This window comes from Trachymyrmex cornetzi, unplaced genomic scaffold (assembly GCF_001594075.2).
Source record: "Trachymyrmex cornetzi isolate Tcor2-1 unplaced genomic scaffold, Tcor1.1 scaffold309, whole genome shotgun sequence".
Taxonomy (NCBI): Eukaryota; Metazoa; Arthropoda; class Insecta; order Hymenoptera; family Formicidae; genus Trachymyrmex; species Trachymyrmex cornetzi.
The window spans coordinates 762,561-782,690 of NW_017297786.1; the positions used below are offsets into that span (position 1 = coordinate 762,561).

The window sequence follows — 20,130 nt, forward strand, 5'->3', positions numbered from 1 at the left end:
TTCACACTGGATCTGACGTACGTTATACGACGTTCTGCAACCAATCAGAAAGCAGAATTTTATTTCGCATCGGTGATACGAAGCAAAATCCCGTTTTCTGATTGCAGAGCATCGTACGATGCACGTCGGATCCAGGGTAAATCCAGCAATAGCGTTGTTATTTTCTCTCTTTATTTATCTCTAGGGATTGATTGTGTATCTCAAATACAATCAATGAAATTATAATTTGTTCGTTTTGTAATTTTTATCTCGTTTCAAGGTACACATCGACAGAATCGACTCTGAACAGTCTGACGCTGATTCGCCATAGGAGCAGTGTGGACAAGTCTGAACTCCAGAGCAGCACATTCGGTCCATTTTAATTGTCACATAGCGTGCTTACATTCTGTTACATTATACGGGTAAACGAAACGAGTTGATTGCTCGTCGTTGCGTATTGTCACGCTTTGTTGCGTTTGTAAATTTTGTCGGCATATAATTGGGAAATATGGTACCTCTCGGCCCATCGCCGGGACATCAAACGTCCGTAAATAATTCTTCCAGCGCGACTGCCAGCGGAACGAAAAACGCAATAGTGGTAAAGTATACAATGCATGTGTATTTGAATTTACATATGGTAAAGGGTATGTACAGGTTAAACACGCCGGTTCGGTTAATCGAGGTATGGATGTTAATTAAATGAGATAATATGTACGAGTAAACAACTAGATTATTCTTTGTTAAAGTTCTCGATGCAGATATCAGGGAAAATTTAAGATGGCTGGATTTACATTCAAGTTACGAACGAAATATATCGAACAAAATCTTGTTAAACTTGTTTCGCTGATCTGTATACATGTTACAAAAACTTCTTACAAAAACCCGAGATAAATAAAATAAAACTCCTATAGGTGTTCTGTTTATCTCTTGTAATTCTAATTCTATCAAACAAGGTTACTTTCATAGTCTTCTATTATGGTTACTTTTCTTTCTATCTTCAAGTTGATGAATCATTTTAGTATATTTTTCAGATTCATAAAAAATATTTACAATCAAATATGAGGTTTGATTTGGTTGAACACTTGAAATTTAAAGTGAAGTAGATATGTTTGATATTTGACAAAAATGAGAAAGAGCGTTAGTGCAGTCTAGTACAGGAATAAAAATAGACTTAGATGCTATGTTTACACCATGTTCTTAGTCTGCGACCTATATGGTAGGTGTTTTTGTTTAACTTATAGCATAAACAAGAATATCAATTGTATAGGTCGTGGCCTAAGTGTACAGTATAAACGTAGCCATTGACTGTTAGACTAATGTTACTTTACAATGTTGGTTTTGTATGAAAATGAAATAAATAAAGGAGATACATATTTGTATCTTTGATTTTTTATTTATAGAAATCAAATTATACACTCAAATATACCTTGGCGGGTCATACTAAAGCAGTGTCTTCCGTCAAATTTAGTCCCAATGGAGAATGGTTGGCCAGCTCAGGTAATTATGGATTCTTAGAGATTAGTGCCTCTATTTTGAAACTTAACGACAATTTATTATCATTATATTGTTGTGTACAGCTTTTTTATTATATACATATAATATACATGGACAATATAACGATACCAACATTGTCATTAAAAGTTACTTAATAAAATAGTCACATCAAGTTGCTTAAATTATTCGCAATATTGAGAAAAGTACCAATTTTGCCAGATTACTTTTTATTGCCGCTAACGGTTACAAGCAACTTGATGGCATCACTTAGGCAACAATTTCTTTTTACAAATAGATTGTGGCCACTTTTGTAGCAATATGAATATGTTATAGCATTTCTGCTCGTTTTCATAGAAAACTTATCTGCATAATTTCCTTTAAGTTCCTTAAACAAAATTATTATTTTTAAACAATTAAAACAAATTGTTAGGCTCCAACGAATAGAATTAAAACAGTCAAAATATAAAACAAGGCAAAGAAATCACACTTGATGTTCGAGCAATATAATGTTTATATGTTTATCCTAAGATAGCATTAACGCAACAATACATACAAAATACATACAGACGTTTTGACTTTTTTGACAACAGGTCCTCTTCAGTGTGATAAAACTTCTAACAAATTAACACATAAATTCTTTTTAAGATCGCATTCTTATCCAAATTCTTTATATTTCTGTTTGCGAAGAATGCAAATTTATATGTTAATTTGTTAGAAGTTTTATCACACTGAAGAGCACCTGTTGTAAAAGGGTTGAAAATGTATGTATTTTATATGTATTGTTGCGTTAATGCTATCTTAGGGTAAACATATAAACATTATATTGTTTTATATTTTAACTTTTTGAAATTACTACTATTATCCTGGTGATAACAACATGATGACAGTTGAAGGAAAACTTGGTCAAGCAACTATTTCTTATGCTAAGGAACTTGGCTTTCTGGATATAGAATACAGACGTTGCTTACGAGATTTAAGATAACTAATGATAGACTAATGATTTTTTTATATACGTTTCTAATTTTTCAGCTGCTGACAAGCTTATCAAAATTTGGGGTTCTTATGATGGAAAGTTTGAGAAGACTATAGCTGGTCATAAGCTGGGTATTTCTGATGTAGCATGGTCTAGTGATAGTAGATTGCTGGTATCAGCTTCTGATGACAAGACCTTAAAAATATGGGAATTAAGTTCTGTAAGTATTCCATTATACAGGATATTCTTTGTAATTAGAAAAAAGTATACTAAGGTAAATTAGTTTTTTTTAATATTGCATATTTTTTGATGTATTAATCTTGGAATCTCTTATTTTTTTCAGGGTAAATGTTTAAAAACGTTAAAGGGTCACAGTAATTATGTTTTCTGTTGTAATTTTAATCCACAGTCCAACCTTATAGTCTCTGGTTCTGTAAGTAACATAAATTAATTATATATATTTGTTCTCTATTAATTATATATAAAAATAGTTCTCTTAAATTTAAGTTTTTTAAAATTTAAAATATCAATTTAGAAATCAAAATATAAATTTCTATGAGAATTAAGTTATATAATTTTTCTGTACTGATTTTAAAACATTTTTCCTATCATTTTTATTTTTTTACACAAAATTAAAAATCTAATAATAAATTTTTTTATTAAGGATAATAAGCTGTGCAAAATGTTTGGTCTATTATTAAATTAAAATGTGAATGGTGACATTATGTACGCAATTACAAAAAGAATAAGATCACAAGGTCTAAAAGGTTTGTCTTTTTTTAGTTTGACGAAAGTGTGCGTATTTGGGATGTGAGAAGCGGAAAATGCCTTAAAACCTTGCCGGCACATTCAGATCCTGTAAGTGCGGTGCATTTCAATAGGGATGGCTCTTTAATCGTCTCGAGTAGTTACGATGGATTATGGTAAGTTCTGTAACATCAAATTTCCAGTTGTGATCTGTGAGAAGAACAGATCCACATGTCTTTTCTCTGGAAATTTATTTATCGTATAATATCAACACACGTGATTTGCAGTCGAATTTGGGACACCGCGTCAGGACAATGTCTAAAAACTCTGATAGACGACGATAATCCTCCAGTATCATTTGTCAAATTTTCGCCGAATGGCAAGTACATCTTAGCAGCAACACTGGACAATACATTAAAGCTGTGGGATTACAGTAAAGGGAAATGCCTGAAAACATACAGTGGGCATAAAAATGAGAAGTATTGCATTTTCGCGAACTTCTCTGTAACAGGTGGAAAGGTGCATATTGCGACGATAACTTAATCAATCTCAAATGCCTCACAATTAAGATTATGTAAAAGTGTAATGGTCTCTAAGGATTATTTTAAGTCTTTTTTTTATCCACAGTGGATTGTATCCGGCTCTGAAGATCACATGGTATACATTTGGAATTTACAAACGAAAGAGATCGTACAAAAGTTACAAGGACACACAGGTAAGCGTATGTTCATTTAAGAAATGACATTAATATTAATTAACTCGGAATAGACGTTATTCTGAATAAATTAAACCTTCAGGTCTTTATATGGAAATATGCATATACACTTGAAAAAAGAAAAATTTTCTATCTAGTGTGATTTAGATAAAAAAAATTCAATATCTATAAATGTTTTTTCTTTGAGATTATACTTTATAATTTTCTCGAATTTTTAAATAGTACTCACTAATTGTGTGCACGTGTCATTTTCAGACGTAGTACTTTGCACAACATGTCATCCGACAGACAACATTATAGCTTCGGCTGCTCTTGAAAATGACAAAACTATCAAACTATGGAAGAGTGATACATAAAAATAGTTTGTAAAGTCATTCGCTGTTATTATCTACTGTACAAATCTGTGTTTTTATGTTAAAAGAAAGAATAATGACATTGTAAAATATAGATCATAGACATTAGATATAAAGTAAAATGCTATTTTATATCAAAATAATATTTTTATTATTGATATAATGTTATATAAGCTTTCTTAGTTTAAAGTAATTTCGGTACGCTATCACTTGTATTTCCTCTTACGAATAGATTAGAAATAGTTAACTTTGACTGAGCAGTATTAATTCAAATCTCATCGTGATTGTACAAATTATATCTTTTAAATTAGGGATACATCGGATACCTGGGAAATATCCGGCATCCGGTATTATCCGATACTTTTCTACTATCCGGTTAGATATCTTAGTATCCGGTAATATGTCTGGCCGAAATTTTATATTGAATTTTATATTAAAAGTTTGAGTTATTGATGCACAATTTTATTCTGTCTTTTCTTTTTTTGAAGTTTTAGATATCCGACTAGATATTCGGGAAAATATCCGGTATTCAGTCGGATAATTGCCCTATCAGATATTTGACTAAATATCGGGTATCCGAATAGAATGTGACACCAGATATCTAATATCCGGTATTTGGTAATTTTATGATCCGATGCATCCCTGTTTAAAATAGTAAACCCGCGGTATATTATCGCTACACGTATATGGATAACGTATTGTTGGGATTTAATGCTAGCAATTCCTTTAATTCTGCGAAAATTGCGGAAACTTTACGGAAGATTATTAGATGCAATATTTCTCATTTTTATGCCCGCTGTATGTTTTCAGGCATTTCCCTTTACTGTAATCCCACAGCATATATCATTGGATATACATGTAGCATTGAGATGAATCTATAAATTTTTCTCTATTTTTTGTATTAAAAACGATTTAATCCAAACAGTTTGCTTGGAATATTTCCAAAAGAGCAAACTGGCAATTTACTTCACATACTTTTATTTATTTTTGTTTTAAGACAAAATTTTCTATGTCGGGTTTTCTTGGAGGATTTTTGATAATTTGCAAGTAATAAAATCCAAAATTATTATTCACTTTTTCCCCCTCTAAGTATTAGAGGTTTATTTTTATTTTTTTTTCTTGATATACATGATATACCTATTTATATAGTTCTTAACAATCTATTAATTACATTTAACATTTATAAAATCTAGATAAAATAAACTTTGCTTGTCTTATTAGAAAGATATAGAAAATATTTCAATATTGTATACACAATGAATTAGCAAAACTAGAAGTATACTAACTTTAAAAAAACATATAAACGTGTCTAATATCTTAACACACCATCGTAACAATTTTCCACGAAATTCTAACTTATCAAACATATCTTGTACAGTCACGAATATATGTAATAATAGCTGTTTGCTCTATTAATACATTAGACATATATAAACTATATTTATAACGCAGAAAATATTTTATTTATGTTAATAAACAGAATTATAAAATTTATCTTTTATATGTATATATATATATATATATACACATATATATACATATTTATTATTATATAATTAAATACGAGTTTAATTTTTCTCCAATTAATGTTGTAATAATTTTTTCTTTGGCATAAATAAATTTTGTTTAAGCTTTCTAGATTTGATTAAAAACATTCTTATGCTTTTAAATTATTGATTTCAAACATAATAGTCATACATTTTATAAATATTACGCAGCCTTACAGCCAAGATTTCCAATTTTTGTACATACGGCCCAAGATATTCAAATCTTTTGCTTGATCCAATAAACAATCCACCTAAAACATGATCGATCATTAATGGTGAGTCATAAAAATAGATTCAGTAACGAATTTTTAGTAACAAAATTACCTGTTCTACAGAAGTCAAATGGTCCCTCTTTATATCCGCTCGTGCTTGTTTGATCTCATCATTGCCCGAGACAATGGCATAATATTTCGCAAAGTGTCTATCGTCAATTGCTTCTTTTAATGTTTTTCGAGCGTCATTTAATTGCTCTAATGTAATGATTGAAGGATGGATTCCATTTAACTTTTTTGCAACTATTTCAATATTTTTCTTGGACCATATTAAATCTGCAAATCATAAAATGTGTTATTCCTCTTACATAGGCGTTTGATAACAAAAATGATGGATTTCTTTTACAATATTGTATAATGTATCTAATTCTTATCATTTTTCATTACATACAGAATAGCTATTTAGTTCTAACAACTTCGATTTTGTCATTCTGTGTGTGTTGTGTATATATATATATATATATATACACTATTGCAATGTAGCCTATAAATATCTCTATCTTTTTATATTTATATAATTTAAAACAAAATATTTTTTTTCTAAATAGTTCCTATAATTTTTATGACATAGTTATTATTTTACTCTTGCCATCAAAAGTCGATCTTATTTATCAAATGAACCATTTTATAAAATTTACATAATATCCTCACATCGTAACTTGTGTATTCTTTTATACCTGCGTTAATATTTTCATTGCCATTTCTCATTATCTCATTATCATTGTTGTTCAACCACTGAACGGGTTTGTAAACGAAGATGTCCATGCAAGCGAGGATCGGACCCTGGTCATCGCGCAAGGCCTGCATTGTATGAGTCATGATCGTCGCTAGGAGGTCCCGCTCTGTGAAGGGTCGCAGCAGCTCGAGGATTTGCGGCGTCAGACGGAACGGCACGAGTTCCGGTACCGCCGCGCTTATACCATTACCGAAAGCGTGACCGAAATCGATGCCTAAGCAACGTCCGGTCGCGACGCGCACCAGAGTGTTCTGTAGATGGCGATCACCAATTCCTGCGAGCCAATGCGCCACACACATGGTCGCGTAACTGATAATGAAGTTGCGTCGCAGTGTAACAAAGCACTCCGGGGACGGGCTGATCGAATTAAACGCATCACGTAGAGCTGTTTGCTTCGTCTCTCTAATCAGGCGGTTCATCTTCTCCGTGACCGCTTGCTGGCTGTACTTAGATACAGATTCTATATAACAATTGGAGTTCAGCTGTTTTTCGGACGCCGCTTTCTGTATCCACTTCCCGTATTTGTTACCAATGTTGTTGCAGCAATCTGTCTCCTTATCTGACAGAGTTAAGTATATCAATTCATTCAGAGATCTTGTATCTTCAATCCATTGTATGAGACCGAACGAGTTCGATATTGGAATCACCTGCAAAAGGAAAATTCGTATTACAACAGCAAAGACATGTAGACAGTATCTAAGTTGGAAGATAAACATGTTGTATCACCTCATACGTGTCGATGGCTAAGTGCCTCTGTCTGCAGCTGGGATCGTTGCGCAACGTTCTGTTCATAGTGGAATATAGTTGCTGTAGGCCCCGATCTATTATTAGATCTTCGCCAAATTTCACTAGAAACTTGTACTCCTTGCCATTGTCGCCTATCATGCTGATGCGAATCGGCTTACGCAGCGATTGCATGACCTCCACCTGCGGCTCGAACCGCGCAATCCTCACGTGGTAACGCGGTATGGGTTCCCTATCACCAGTGTATTGTCCGGGTATCTCAATACTGCCACCGACGTATTCGTACAAAAACGGGCTGTAATTGTTCAGCTTGCTTGTGCTTCCTTTCCTATTGTTTCTATTGTTCTGCCTCTGCATTAACGTGTTCAAGTTTGATCGAATTTTCTCAAGTTTTGTCTTTTCTTTTTCCACATCAAGATAATCTGGATTCAAGGATCTTATCTTGCTGTCGCGTGCAATTTTTTCAAAAATATCGCCTGGTCGCGGATTTTTTCCTTCTATCGCGCTTGTGCTGGAATTCGGATGGACTCGTTGTAACAGCGATGCGATGGCCTTCGTATTCCCTGGATCATTTATCGCCTTGTTGAGGTAGTGCTGAAAATATAGTTGAGGTTGCACCACGTATTGCATCGCTTGCAAGAACCGCTCGTACTCTTTCACTTTGTCATGTAAGAGCGAGCATATCTGCTGAATGTTCACATCCTCAAGAATACTGGGGTTTCTCTCGATAGTATGGTAATAATTATAGATAATCGCATCGGGATAAGCTTTGGCAAGCCTCTTGATGATCGGCATAATCGCGATTGAGATCGACGGTATTCCCAGATGGGAAAAGAGCAAGTCCCGCCAGCGCAAAAACAGCCACGGCCGCAATTTGTCGCATTCTCGGACGAACATTTCTCGCGTCTCATCGTTCTGTAATCGTTCAGGTCTCAGCAAGCAGGGGAAGTAATGCGTAGCTTCGAGACAATCGTGATACATGGATTTCAAAGTGGATAACAGAAATTCTTGGAAGATTTCATCGCTTTCTACGTCAGTGCTCATTAGTCTACCGTAACAGTGTTTAGCCAGGGCGCAATAGTGCTTGCCAACATTGGCGGTGGTCGTGTCCTCGCAGCAAGATTGCAGCTTCTTCAAACTGTAACCCAGAAAATATTTTTGGATTTTATCCAGGTCATCCACTGGTATTCCTGGTACCGCTGCTATTTCTTCCCTGTGTCCTACGTTTCCTATGTCCCGCAGGATCTTGGTATTGTACTTTAATGCTATCGCAAACTCCTGGTTTTCTCTGCTCAATAATTCAATCTTCGAAGCCATTGTGCTGATATGTTCTCTGATGGCATTGCTCGTGTCAACACCGAGCTCGCCGTTCAATAATCTATGCGAGTTTTTCCAGGAATCAGTATAATTGGACATTTTTTTGAAAATATCGGTCTCAACGTCGGCGAATAGACACTTGAGTCTAGCTTTAAGCCATTCTAAGTCACTAACCATATCCAAGTAACTAACGTCCTCCTCAGAAAATGCTTCACTTACATAATTCAGATGTTTCTCAGCGATATATCGGTGTTTTTGATTCAACGCGGCGTTAATGATGCCTAATCGGAGCTGATAGTTCATTTGATAATACCGCTTCGTCACTTCTCGTTTTCTACATTTGTTCTGGAATAACATTGAGGAATATGCTCGATCAGCAGTTAATTTGTTCCATTGAATGAGATTGTCTCGAATTGTAGTCGTTTTCATCGACCATAAATTCAACAGTGCAATCGTTCTGTTCAAGTACTCTGCTCTGCTCGTGCATCGAAGAATCTTGAGCGAAGCGTCGAGATCGTTCATGATTTGCAGCTTGAATAATTTGCGTATTCGCAGCTCGGTACAGAGGGGATTAATCCCAACCCATTGCTTTCCCGTCATATCCAAGAGATCATTTAACAGATCAGTCGCCTTTCTCATATCCTCAAAATTCAGTAAAAATATCACCAGATTTTCGCCCGTCAAGGGCATAAGATGTTGCAGTTTTTCTCGACTATATATCCACGATTTGATAGTCTCCATATCGCTCGCCTCCAAATCTCTCTCTTCCGACATCATATGTACATAGGCATCGCAAGCACATGGGATCATCCAGTCTTTCCATGCGTCGTTCCAGATATTATGTAGGTTCTCATTTCTCGCACGGCTCTTCACGAGTTTGTCAATCGCTGACCAGTCACAGAGATTATTCACTGCCTCAAGTAACCCTTGTAGGCAGTGTTCCTTTATTGAAGGCTCTGTTGTTTCTTCATAAGCTTTTGTAAACGCATCCTTCGCTCGAATCCAATCGCCGTTCACCTCTGCGAGAGCCGCTTCCTAAACAAAGAATGATGAATAACATAATCTAAGTAACATCTAATTAATAATCTGAGTAACATGATTTTTACTGTCAATAAATCCTATTTTATTAAACAAGTTTATGTTTCAGCAGAAATTATATATCTGACTTTTTTTTTTTAAAAGGATAGATAAACTATTCTTTAAATGAAAGAACGTATAAAAATAAAAGTCAATAATTTTTCTTATGAATAGAAGAAACTATTTTGATCTCGTTATATTCAAATTAATTCGATAAAAACTTTACATCGATCTAATGCCATAAAAATTACCTGCACGTTTTGACCGAAAAATTGTTGCCCTCGGAAGATACTTAGAACGACATCAACATCATTCAGAGATTTATAGAGAGACGCTAATTGCACCCACTTATTGGTCTCCTCGTAGCGAATTGCATCGTCGTGTAGTCGCATTCTCTTGCTTGATGTGGGCGCCGAGTCATCTTCCTGCGCATCAGGCAGTAAACTGTGTTCCAAGAGAAGAATGCCGACAGCGTTCAAGTGATTTGCCTTAGATGCCTTCATTACATCTTGTGGATCGCAGTTGACGATTGTAGCAGCGTCTTGACTCAACTTTAGTAACGTTTCTAAAATAACAGCGTTGAAAGAACTGTCCCTTTCACACAAATCATGTAGAATTCGTTTCAGATTGTCTACGATGGTTTGACGGATATTTTCTTGATTAGTCGTTTTCTTGGTCAGTGAAAAGAACAGGGACACGATCACGTCTTTGCAGATCAGCCGGTCCAATTTGACCAATTGTTGAAGCGATACGATAAAACTCTCGTGAGTTATCTCGATGTCGGGCAATTCTCCGATCCTATAGTTTCTAGATAAAAGTAGAAAAACGTTAGTATATTGTAATTATTCGGAATTGATCTAAAAAAAGTGTCAAATCGAATTGCTTTTACCTGTACAATTTCACGGTGCTTCTCTGTCTGATGTTCTCCTGCTGTATTCTTTCTGCCCGTTGCGCATTCCTTTGTACTTCCGCGTTACGGAAGTCGTTCGTGGCATTTGACGTATTCGCCAGAATCCCGGTGAATCTCTCGCGCCCTGCAGTCCGTAGCGGTTGTCTCGACGAAGACGCGATTATTGTTTGATCAAATCCAGTGTCGTGCGATGAAATATTAAGCGTTGTGGTTGCGTCCGCGGCGTTGTCGTCGTCATCAAGAGTCGGCTCGAACTGCAGATCCTGCGTTGTGCGTAAACCTGGCAAGAGCCATGGATAAGAGAATGTAGGAGTCATACAGATTCCGCTTAAATAATTATCGACATTCTGAGAGAAGATGTTGTAGCTCATTTGGGAGGCGAGTGAGTCGACGAACATTGGCGTTACGCAGCTCAGATTTCGCCTTCGCCAGGAAACGGGTATCTTATACTCCTTGAAGCGGTCGCTGTCAGGCAGAGGCTCGTCGAATATCTTCTCGGTGTAACATATCGATTTAGTGGCCTGTTGCAACATCAGCAACGCCACAAAGGGTGCGAATGCGTCCTCTTCCGTTATCAGTTGCGACGAAAGAATGGTCAAAGGCGAGATTAATCGCTTCTTCAATTCCTCTGTATTCAGCTTCATCTCCTCTGTCCAGAACTTCAGTATTCTGTCTTGCAGATCGGGAGATGGGTCCAATAGACCAGCCACTAAATTTCGCTTACTGACGGACAGTAGATCTTGCACGATTTCATTGTCATCCACTGTGATGGCCGCTGAACATCTCTTGTGGATCCTCATGAGTATATCGTAGACCAGTTCCCGGTGTTCCGTGATATTGTCCTTGACGTATAAGATCACCTGTTTGTAAGGCAGATTTTGGATCGGCAAGATGTCCACCACGTCGCGGACGATTTGCAATGCTATCTTCTCGCAGGACGACATCCGAGTCTCTAAGATATTCTGCAGCCTTATGTAGTGCAGATTGGTCACGACGTCCTGGACCGATTGGTCCTCCACGTTGAGCCTGGGTATCGCTAACGCAAATATTTCTAGACATTTCGTCGAGTATTTTGTCGTATACATGGCTCTGGTCGCGATATTGATATAATCCTGGGCCACCTCGGGATAAGTTTGGCAGAGAACAGCGACGCGTTTCACTTGTTTGTCTATGCGATTTTGGGGTAACCCGAGGATGTTGGAAATTTTTTCCTTCACCACGTGTTTCTTGTTATCTCTTTCAATCTCGTCACGACTGTTGTTATCCAGAAAACGTAGGTACAAGCCAAGACACTCGCAGCAATACAGAGGCGTCTTGTCCGAATCGGGTGTATCCCAATTTTTCAACTGTTCCAGTAAAAAATTGACAATATCATCTCTAATGACAATCTCCTCCGTCATATTATTCTCGAGAGATACCAAGATAAGATACACCGCGGCCGACGGCGCGGATGTTATTTGTCGGTTTAGAAAATCGCTCGGTATTCGCAAGCAACCGCGCCACTTTTCCACCATGGTCCTTAACAAATTGAGATTGTAGTTGTAGACACGGTCTTCATCGTCAGATTTTCTTTTGAATACTTTGTCAATAAATTTTTCAAAAAGTTTTTGTGCCTCTGCTTTACTATCTTCGTTATTTGGTATAGCTACATCGTGCCAATCTATTAGTATCTTCAAAACGTCCGTGATAATGTAATTCAAATCGTTGTTTCCTTGCAAATAGTCAGCGATAGTCTTGATGATTTTTGTCAGTGCGAACTTGGCGTAGGGCTTGAACACCTCGTTTGCCGTGTTTGAAATGATTTTTAGCATGAACAGCTTAATATTAGCATGACAATTATTGTCTTGCATGGTGTTGAAGAAACACTCAAGCCACTGGGGTTTTGTATTAGTCGAACCGAATACCTTTCTGATGTGTCGCAATAGAACGCAAATATACGGCATGCATTCGTGCTTGTCAAAATCGTTACTTGTTAAGGTAATGTTCGTCGCATGATGTGTGTGAAGTGGATCGGAATCCGCAGAGTTCATTATCGGAGTGGAGCGACGAAAATTGGCCGGCAGCACGACACATTTGTTGAGATCGTAGGCATTAATGTCCTCGCTTAATGTACAAGACGATAGATCGTAACTGTGAACATAGGCACATCTATGCGTCTGTTCCTCCCTCTCGACTTCTGCGGATCTGATATTGACGGTGATCTCACGGGTCTTTGGATACTCTTTAAAGATCTGACCAAGTTTGTACTGCGTCGTGCAGTCTACAATTTTCTCCCAACCGAAAGAATTGAACACTAGACGATAGGACTTCTCATCCTCCTTCAAGCTTATGATCGACAACAAGCAATTGTATAAAGAGCACTGCAACTGACGTATGAGTCCTTGACGTACTGACCATCTGCTGCTCTCCTGGAATATCTGTATGATATTCTTGACCAAATATTGATAATCACTCCTTTCAACCAGGATTTTTAATTTAGATTCTGGATTCTGTATGGTCGGTTCGTTCGCCTGTATTTTGTTTTTATCCACTCTGGCAAACATAATCGTTAGTAATTGGGAATATCCAATCATCGTCACAATTTTTTGCTTGATTGCATCATCGTGATTAGAGATATTTAAAAAATCAATGTAATAATCGTACAGAACTTTGTAATTACACTCAAAAAAATGCTCGATCGCGGTTGAGTCGCAAAATTTGAATGCTGGTAAGAGAAATCCATGCAAAATATCAAGTCTTTCCGTTTCAGTAGTATTCATTTCCATGAACGCAGAATAGGTCGTTTGCAGCGAATCTAGAACGTGTTCAAGAGACGTTCTGTAGTAGTATCCACGCAGATGCTCTTCCAGTTTTTCGTCGAAGAGACGATTTCCGGTACCGGCGGCAAAGTCTATCACGCACTTGAGCATTATCTTCGATTTGGTCGTCGACAGCAATACTAGCAGCGTCTCGAAGCAATCGATCACCTTCATGGCGTTTACGGTCATCTCAGATAGATTCGAGCACAAGTGTCGACTGTCGTTTCTTAGAATCCAACTTATCTGCAAATCGTTGCGATCCACCACATCTGTGAGGCAGACGAAGAAGTTTTTAAGAATCTTCGTCTTATACTCGAGATTGTTATTATTTCTTAATTCATTCCGAATCCACTGGTAGAATTCATGGTACTGCAAGACCTCTGTGGGCTTTGACTTCAGATACACCGCAATACTGTAGATATTCATCAGTCTCTCTTTGCGACTGTCCACATTAAAGATGATGTTCTTCAGACAAGTGAATTGCTGCAGAATCAAGTCGACCATGGTATCCACGTGAGCCTGCAGTTCGCGACTGTGCTGTTTCAGGAATAACAACATGTCTTCAATCCACTTCAGCAAAAAGGATGGATTGTCATATGTATTTTCGAAGACGTGCGTGATCGCGCTCACGTGCGTTAACATGTACTTGAAGATCACACTCTTGAATGTATTTAGAAAATGTTCGCCATGCGTGATTATTGTGCAGTCTACACTGGTTACTTGATCATTGTTGGACATGAATTTCACCAGATTATCGATTATTGATCGAACATCATCAGGTATTATCACTGGCGTCTCAATTGTCGCTGGGAGTAACGAGAACTGAAATTCCATCAAAGCTCGCAAGTACTCGATCATTTGCATGCTCAAGTCCTTGCAGACCAATTCCCCGATACATTTGCTCACCAAAAATTCAAAGATCTGCTTGACCGTGTAATCAGCGTCTGTGAAAGTACTCGTTTCTAACATCGTTGGGTATAACATATCACATCGCTTTAACAGAATCAGACCGTTAACGTGTTGGATCAGATCGTCGCAGGAGTCGTTTTTTATGATATCTTGTAGATCAAGAAGCTTCGTGACGATTTCTCGAATAAAATTTAAAAGACACTTGTTAAAGATGTCCGGCAGAGCATAATCGTACCTCGATCTCATGGAACTTAACAGAGTTTCCAAGACATGTGGCAGTTCATCTGTAATCTTGATATTCTTCACATCGAAACCGAGTGTTTGTGGATGCATAATACATCTAATCATTAAAGCGGTCAACGACTCGTCCCATAACGAGTCTGGAACATTGACCTGGAAAACGAATAATTGACAAAACTTTATTGCAAAATTATTTATCAATCAATACGTAAATAGGCATTAATTCAAATAAATCCCAATCGTTAAAATATAATCACTTTCCAATTAATGACTGATCACTTATTCGTGATCAATAATCACATTTTGCCTTAAGTACTTTTATTGTTAATTAATTGGATTATTCAATAAAATCTCGATTATATGTATATAGCAGTATAAACTAAAATGAAAAATAAATCAAAATAACTCACGTTAACATTCAATAGCACTTGTACGAAATTTAACGTAGTCATCAGAACTTTGCATTGTAACGCCTGCAGCTGTTCGAGTTCTTTAGATTTCATTGTGGTCGCAGCTGTTCCCGTCGAGGACTCTTCGATTATTCGCCAGAATTGACAAGTAAAACTACGAATGTGGGAGAAAATTGGTTGCTCGTCTATATCGGCGGGAAAGAATTTTTCTACCGGCAGCAATTTCTCGTTTATCAACCACATGTAATAATCCAGAGCTTTCAATAGCGGCGTCATATTAGTAGCCATGGAAATATCCTTCACGCCCGATTCTAAGCCTTTCAAGATGATATTGTTCAGATACTTTATTTCATAAGTATGAATGAAGTTCTGCATCGTTTCCTGTGCGGAACTATCGATATGCTGCGACACGTTAATGTACAGTTCCATGCATTTCGAACGGCAATGCTCGTCGAGATTTCCGCACTGTGACAGCAACCAGTACAGAGCGGAGGTCAGGGTCGCGTCGTTGAAGTCGGGCAGTTTTTGACGACGGGAACTGGGCATTTTTAGACTTTCCGCCTTGACTTTCATTACTCTCTCGATATGGGCCAGTGCATTCGTGATTGACGGATCGTCGCATCCTTCCAAGCTGCGGACAAAACAATAGAATATCTTCAGCCAATAAATTGACACTATGTCATCTTCCTCACGTAGAATCACATAAAGATGATTAAAGGCTACGGCTGCGGCTATGCGTTTACGCGTCAAGGGATGCAACGCGAGATTGTTGATCTTTTCGATGATCGTACCCACATGTTGTGTCCTGTCTGTCATGCTCTGCCTGATGGACAAATTGATTTATCAATCGCTGAGATTGAGATGTTTACCTTAAAAAAAAAAATTATAAAAACCTAGTTTGGAATGAGATACCTGATTGACCAGTGCGTGAATTCTGCAAGACACATGCCGGAGAACTCGCGCAAAGCGGGATTCGAGTCGTTGGTCAAACTGTCGAACAGTGAATCGATCACCAAGGACATCGACTGAAGACTGGAGCTCCACAAGTGCATCAGCTGCAACGCCAGTGGACGGAAGAGGCCGCATACGATTTCGTCTGAGTCGCAACCGAGGGTTAGCACGGCCTGACATAAAGTGCTATAGAGAGTAGGGAAGCGAGTCTCCGAATCGGAGTTCCTCGAACCGATGATGATAGCTATCATTGAATGTAGAACCTCGCAGGCTGCGATCTTTGTGCGTCGATCGCTGGAGTCGCGCGCTAACGCAATTATCCGTGGTAGCATCCGGTCGAAATGGATAACCAGTTCTGCATCTGGCAGTAATAGACTGTACTTGCAAATCTTGGACAGTTCTTTATAGTCCCAGGACGCCCCAGTATTACGGGAAGCGTGCTCGTGCACAAAACTCGTTAGCATATCGTGATCAAGCGATCCGAGGAACAGTAAAACTCGCCGCTGGTAGTTTCGCAGTGTGTGATCTGTGTTGATCACGTCAACACGTTTTACGCGCTTTCTCGCTGTCATCAAGTCTTGCGAGACCTCAACAGAGCTCTCCGTACTGCGCAAGTAAGGTTCCAGGTATACAATGATTTCACGTAACAGTTCGTTTATTTGTTCATCTTGTTTCTGTTCCTGTGCCTTTGTCGTCCATATCTCGAGGGCAGTGAGCGCGTTATACGCGAGTTCCAGGTTGCTCAGACCGGCAGTGAACGCGATCTTAAACACCGGTAGTGTGCACGGCAGCGCATCTTTGACATATGCAAAAGGTGCGTCCAGGATCAAGTAGAGGCACGCGATCAGTAATTCATTGGAGAACGCAGGGATTAGATCGAGAGTGTGCCATAAGTAATTAGATAGAAGCTCCTCTGTCCGTCGCGACTCTGCGCTTTTCTCCTCCTCTTCGTCCTCTGATGTATGAGTAAAGACTTTCATACCGGCCCGAATCAGTTTGTAGAAGCCGGATATCAGTGGATATTTGTACGACAATCGAATGACTTCGTAGAGAAATCTGTATACGGTGTTGATGAACAACTGCGGTTCTGCATCAATCACGTCTACATAGAGATCCACAACATTCGCGAACACGCGGAAGTCCGCTTGATTCACGGCGCTTTGAGTCAGAGCCACGTCGGACAACACGGTGTCCTCATTTCTTCGTTTCACATTTATGTTCAGCTGATTAATTAACTTAATGCATACATCTATCATGGTGTTGGCTACATGTTGCGCTAGCTGTTCTTGTCCCCGATATCTCTCGGCGTTCAACAGCTCCGTCCACAGCGGCAGGTAGTTCTTGTAGCATATTGGCGACTGTTTCACATTGTTCAATTCTCGTTGCAACTCCGCATCAAGCGCCAAAGTGTGCGAACAACTCCACGCAATACCGTCATAAACTGATCACAAAAACGAGATTTTAATACTTTTTGGAAAAAAATATAAAACTTCATTGTTAACATATAATTATTCTTTAGGTAATTCTGAATAAAAATATTATGTCAAATTTTCTTTGAAAATTATTTAAATATAAAATTTTTCTCCAAAGAAGATCATTTGATTTATTTACCTATATTGTCAAGGTATCGCTGCAATAGAGCTTTATCGACGCTCACAAGATTGCTAATAGTTTTAGTCAATGTTGAAACGGCGAGCGCGTTGTTAGATACTGCTAAATCGGGGAATCTCTTGATCACATAGTTACTAAGTTTTATGAGGATGTTAATATTTTCAATTGTAACATCAGTCATGTGACGTAGTATTTCTGAGAGCGCTTCTTGATAACAACAGATGCTCTCTATGTGCGTCGAATGGCTATGCTCGCTTGAAAAAGAACAAACGAAGAAATTATTTGTTACTATCTTATTAATATAAAAAAAATTTTAATATAAATCATTTAAAATTATCCTTATACCTAAAATATCTTACCTGGAACAAAGAGGAAGCGCGTAACTGGTTGTGATGGAATACATACGTCTTACTTCGAATTGAGTCATGTGCACTTTGCATGGCGCAGCCATTTGACTAAAGCCATAAACAATTAATCGCAATGTGGTTAAATTTAAGTTAGTTTTTTGGAATTCTCCGTCAAAATATTCCACAAATTTCTAAAATAAAAAAAACATTAAATTATAAAGGAATTAACTGAATATAATTTTATTATCTATTACGTTCTGTAACAAATTTAGAGGAAATAGGCACAACAGAGAAACTATCAGCGTCAGGGCTGTGTGACTCAGTGGTAGGACGGAAGTCTATCATTACGGAAGAGACCAGAAGCGCTATTCTGTAACTGTTTTACACGCTGACAGTTATCGGTGTCGGTAAGCATGTAAAGACAGTTACAGAATAGCACCCCAGGTCTCGGTTCGAATCTCGGAGCGTCCTGATATTTTTCTCGTGTTGTCGCTTATTTCTTATAATTCTTTAAGATTCAGTTTACGAGAATTTCTTTTTAGTCACGAATAACAAATTAAAATGTTTTGTTTATTTAATATAATGTCTTACCTCCAATATTTTCTTCTCATTACTATTTTGATTTGTAAGAATTTGTCCGATAACTTGGTAAAATCTTTTCAATGCGCGTTGTCCATAAATACCGTAAGTGGTTGTTTTGAGCGATAAGCGTCGAAGGCTATCATGCCAGTACATGCAATCAGGATACAGCAAGTCTTGAAACAGATTCATATGACGACATAAAAAATCAATTGCCGATTTCGTAACTGTTCTGACCCTCTCCTCATCATCTCCTGGTTGTTTCTTAGATTGGCCAAGATCCTTGATCCACTTATACGAATCAGAGAGTCTTTTATCCTTTAATGCATTTAGTGGTTCCACTACACCATCTAATATGTCTGCGAGAGCATCAAAATACATATAGAAGTCCTTGCGTACGTTGATTTTAGAATCATACTGCACATAAAATTATTAGAGTATCATGTAAATTATTAGTTTTTCAAAATTAATAAATTATCTTACAATTAAGTTTATAGATCATTACTGTCGACTTTACCTCTTCACGTGCATCATAATATAGTTGTTGGAAAATAACATCTAAATATTTCTGCGACAAGCAAATACTTTCAACATGCTTAATTATTTTACCCAGTACACAGAATATAAATCTTCTTTCTACAACAAAAATTGGTATTACATTTTGTACATAATTTAAATCAAATAATGTATTCTCACCTTTTTTGTCATAATTATGAAATGTCCGATAATAGTTACGAACTGTTTCGTCAAATTTTAAGTCGTGATCCTTGAATAATTCTATTAATTTTATAAAAGCGTTATAAGCAGCTTTTTTGGTATAACAATTAACTTTTACCTTTAGTCCTAACTGACATACATTCTGCAACATATCATAACACAGAAATATTATTATAATTAAATTATAAGATATTAATATGTATATAAAACATATGACATCGAATCTCCTCAGCTTTGTACTCTATTACAAGGTACTATTTATTACTAATAGATGATATTATATTGTATTTTCTTATCATTAGGTACTACTAATCATTGATTACTATTTTCAACCACTATTAACATCTGTTAAACAAATATCAATGTATGATATTATATAGATCTTACCTTAATTTCATGAATATATTGTGTAAAACATGGGGTAGTATAAAAATTGTTAATGAAAAATGTTAAAAAATTAAACGCTTCTGTTAGCGCATCATCAACGTGTTTGTTTTGAATTCGAAGTGGAAGTTTATAATTAAGAAAATGCAGCAAGCCATTATTTTTGTCAAATATGCTGCATACAATTAATTCTAAAAAAAAATTAATTATTATAATGTACAGATAAATTATTGCATAATCATTAAAATAGATAAAGGAATAAATATATATATATATATATATATATATATATATATATATATATATATATACATCTATAT

The 20,130-nt window shown here is 36.9% G+C and overlaps 2 protein-coding genes across 2 annotated transcripts; one reads left to right on the forward strand and one right to left on the reverse strand.

The window, feature by feature from the left end:
* The first annotated feature begins 259 nt into the window (after window positions 1-259).
* On the forward strand, window positions 260-4,350 carry wds (WD repeat-containing protein wds). The gene is made up of 8 exons (XM_018509630.1): window positions 260-577; window positions 1,380-1,476; window positions 2,503-2,666; window positions 2,790-2,879; window positions 3,230-3,369; window positions 3,481-3,712; window positions 3,821-3,908; window positions 4,164-4,350. Exons 1-8 carry the CDS (start codon window positions 488-490, stop codon window positions 4,262-4,264), a joined length of 1,002 nt encoding a protein of 333 aa, XP_018365132.1. The 5' UTR covers window positions 260-487; the 3' UTR covers window positions 4,265-4,350.
* A 1,508-nt stretch (window positions 4,351-5,858) lies between these two features.
* LOC108762577 (DNA-dependent protein kinase catalytic subunit) lies at window positions 5,859-19,577 on the reverse strand. Its single transcript, XM_018509625.1, has 13 exons — window positions 19,406-19,577; window positions 19,227-19,345; window positions 18,722-19,126; window positions 18,143-18,321; window positions 17,784-18,037; window positions 16,134-17,613; window positions 15,222-16,044; window positions 10,844-14,964; window positions 10,206-10,761; window positions 7,543-9,912; window positions 6,758-7,463; window positions 6,133-6,356; window positions 5,859-6,059 (listed from the first exon to the last, which is right to left on the reverse strand). Exons 1-13 carry the CDS (start codon window positions 19,575-19,577, stop codon window positions 5,982-5,984), a joined length of 11,487 nt encoding a protein of 3,828 aa, XP_018365127.1. The 3' UTR covers window positions 5,859-5,981.
* Window positions 19,578-20,130: the final 553 nt, after the last annotated feature.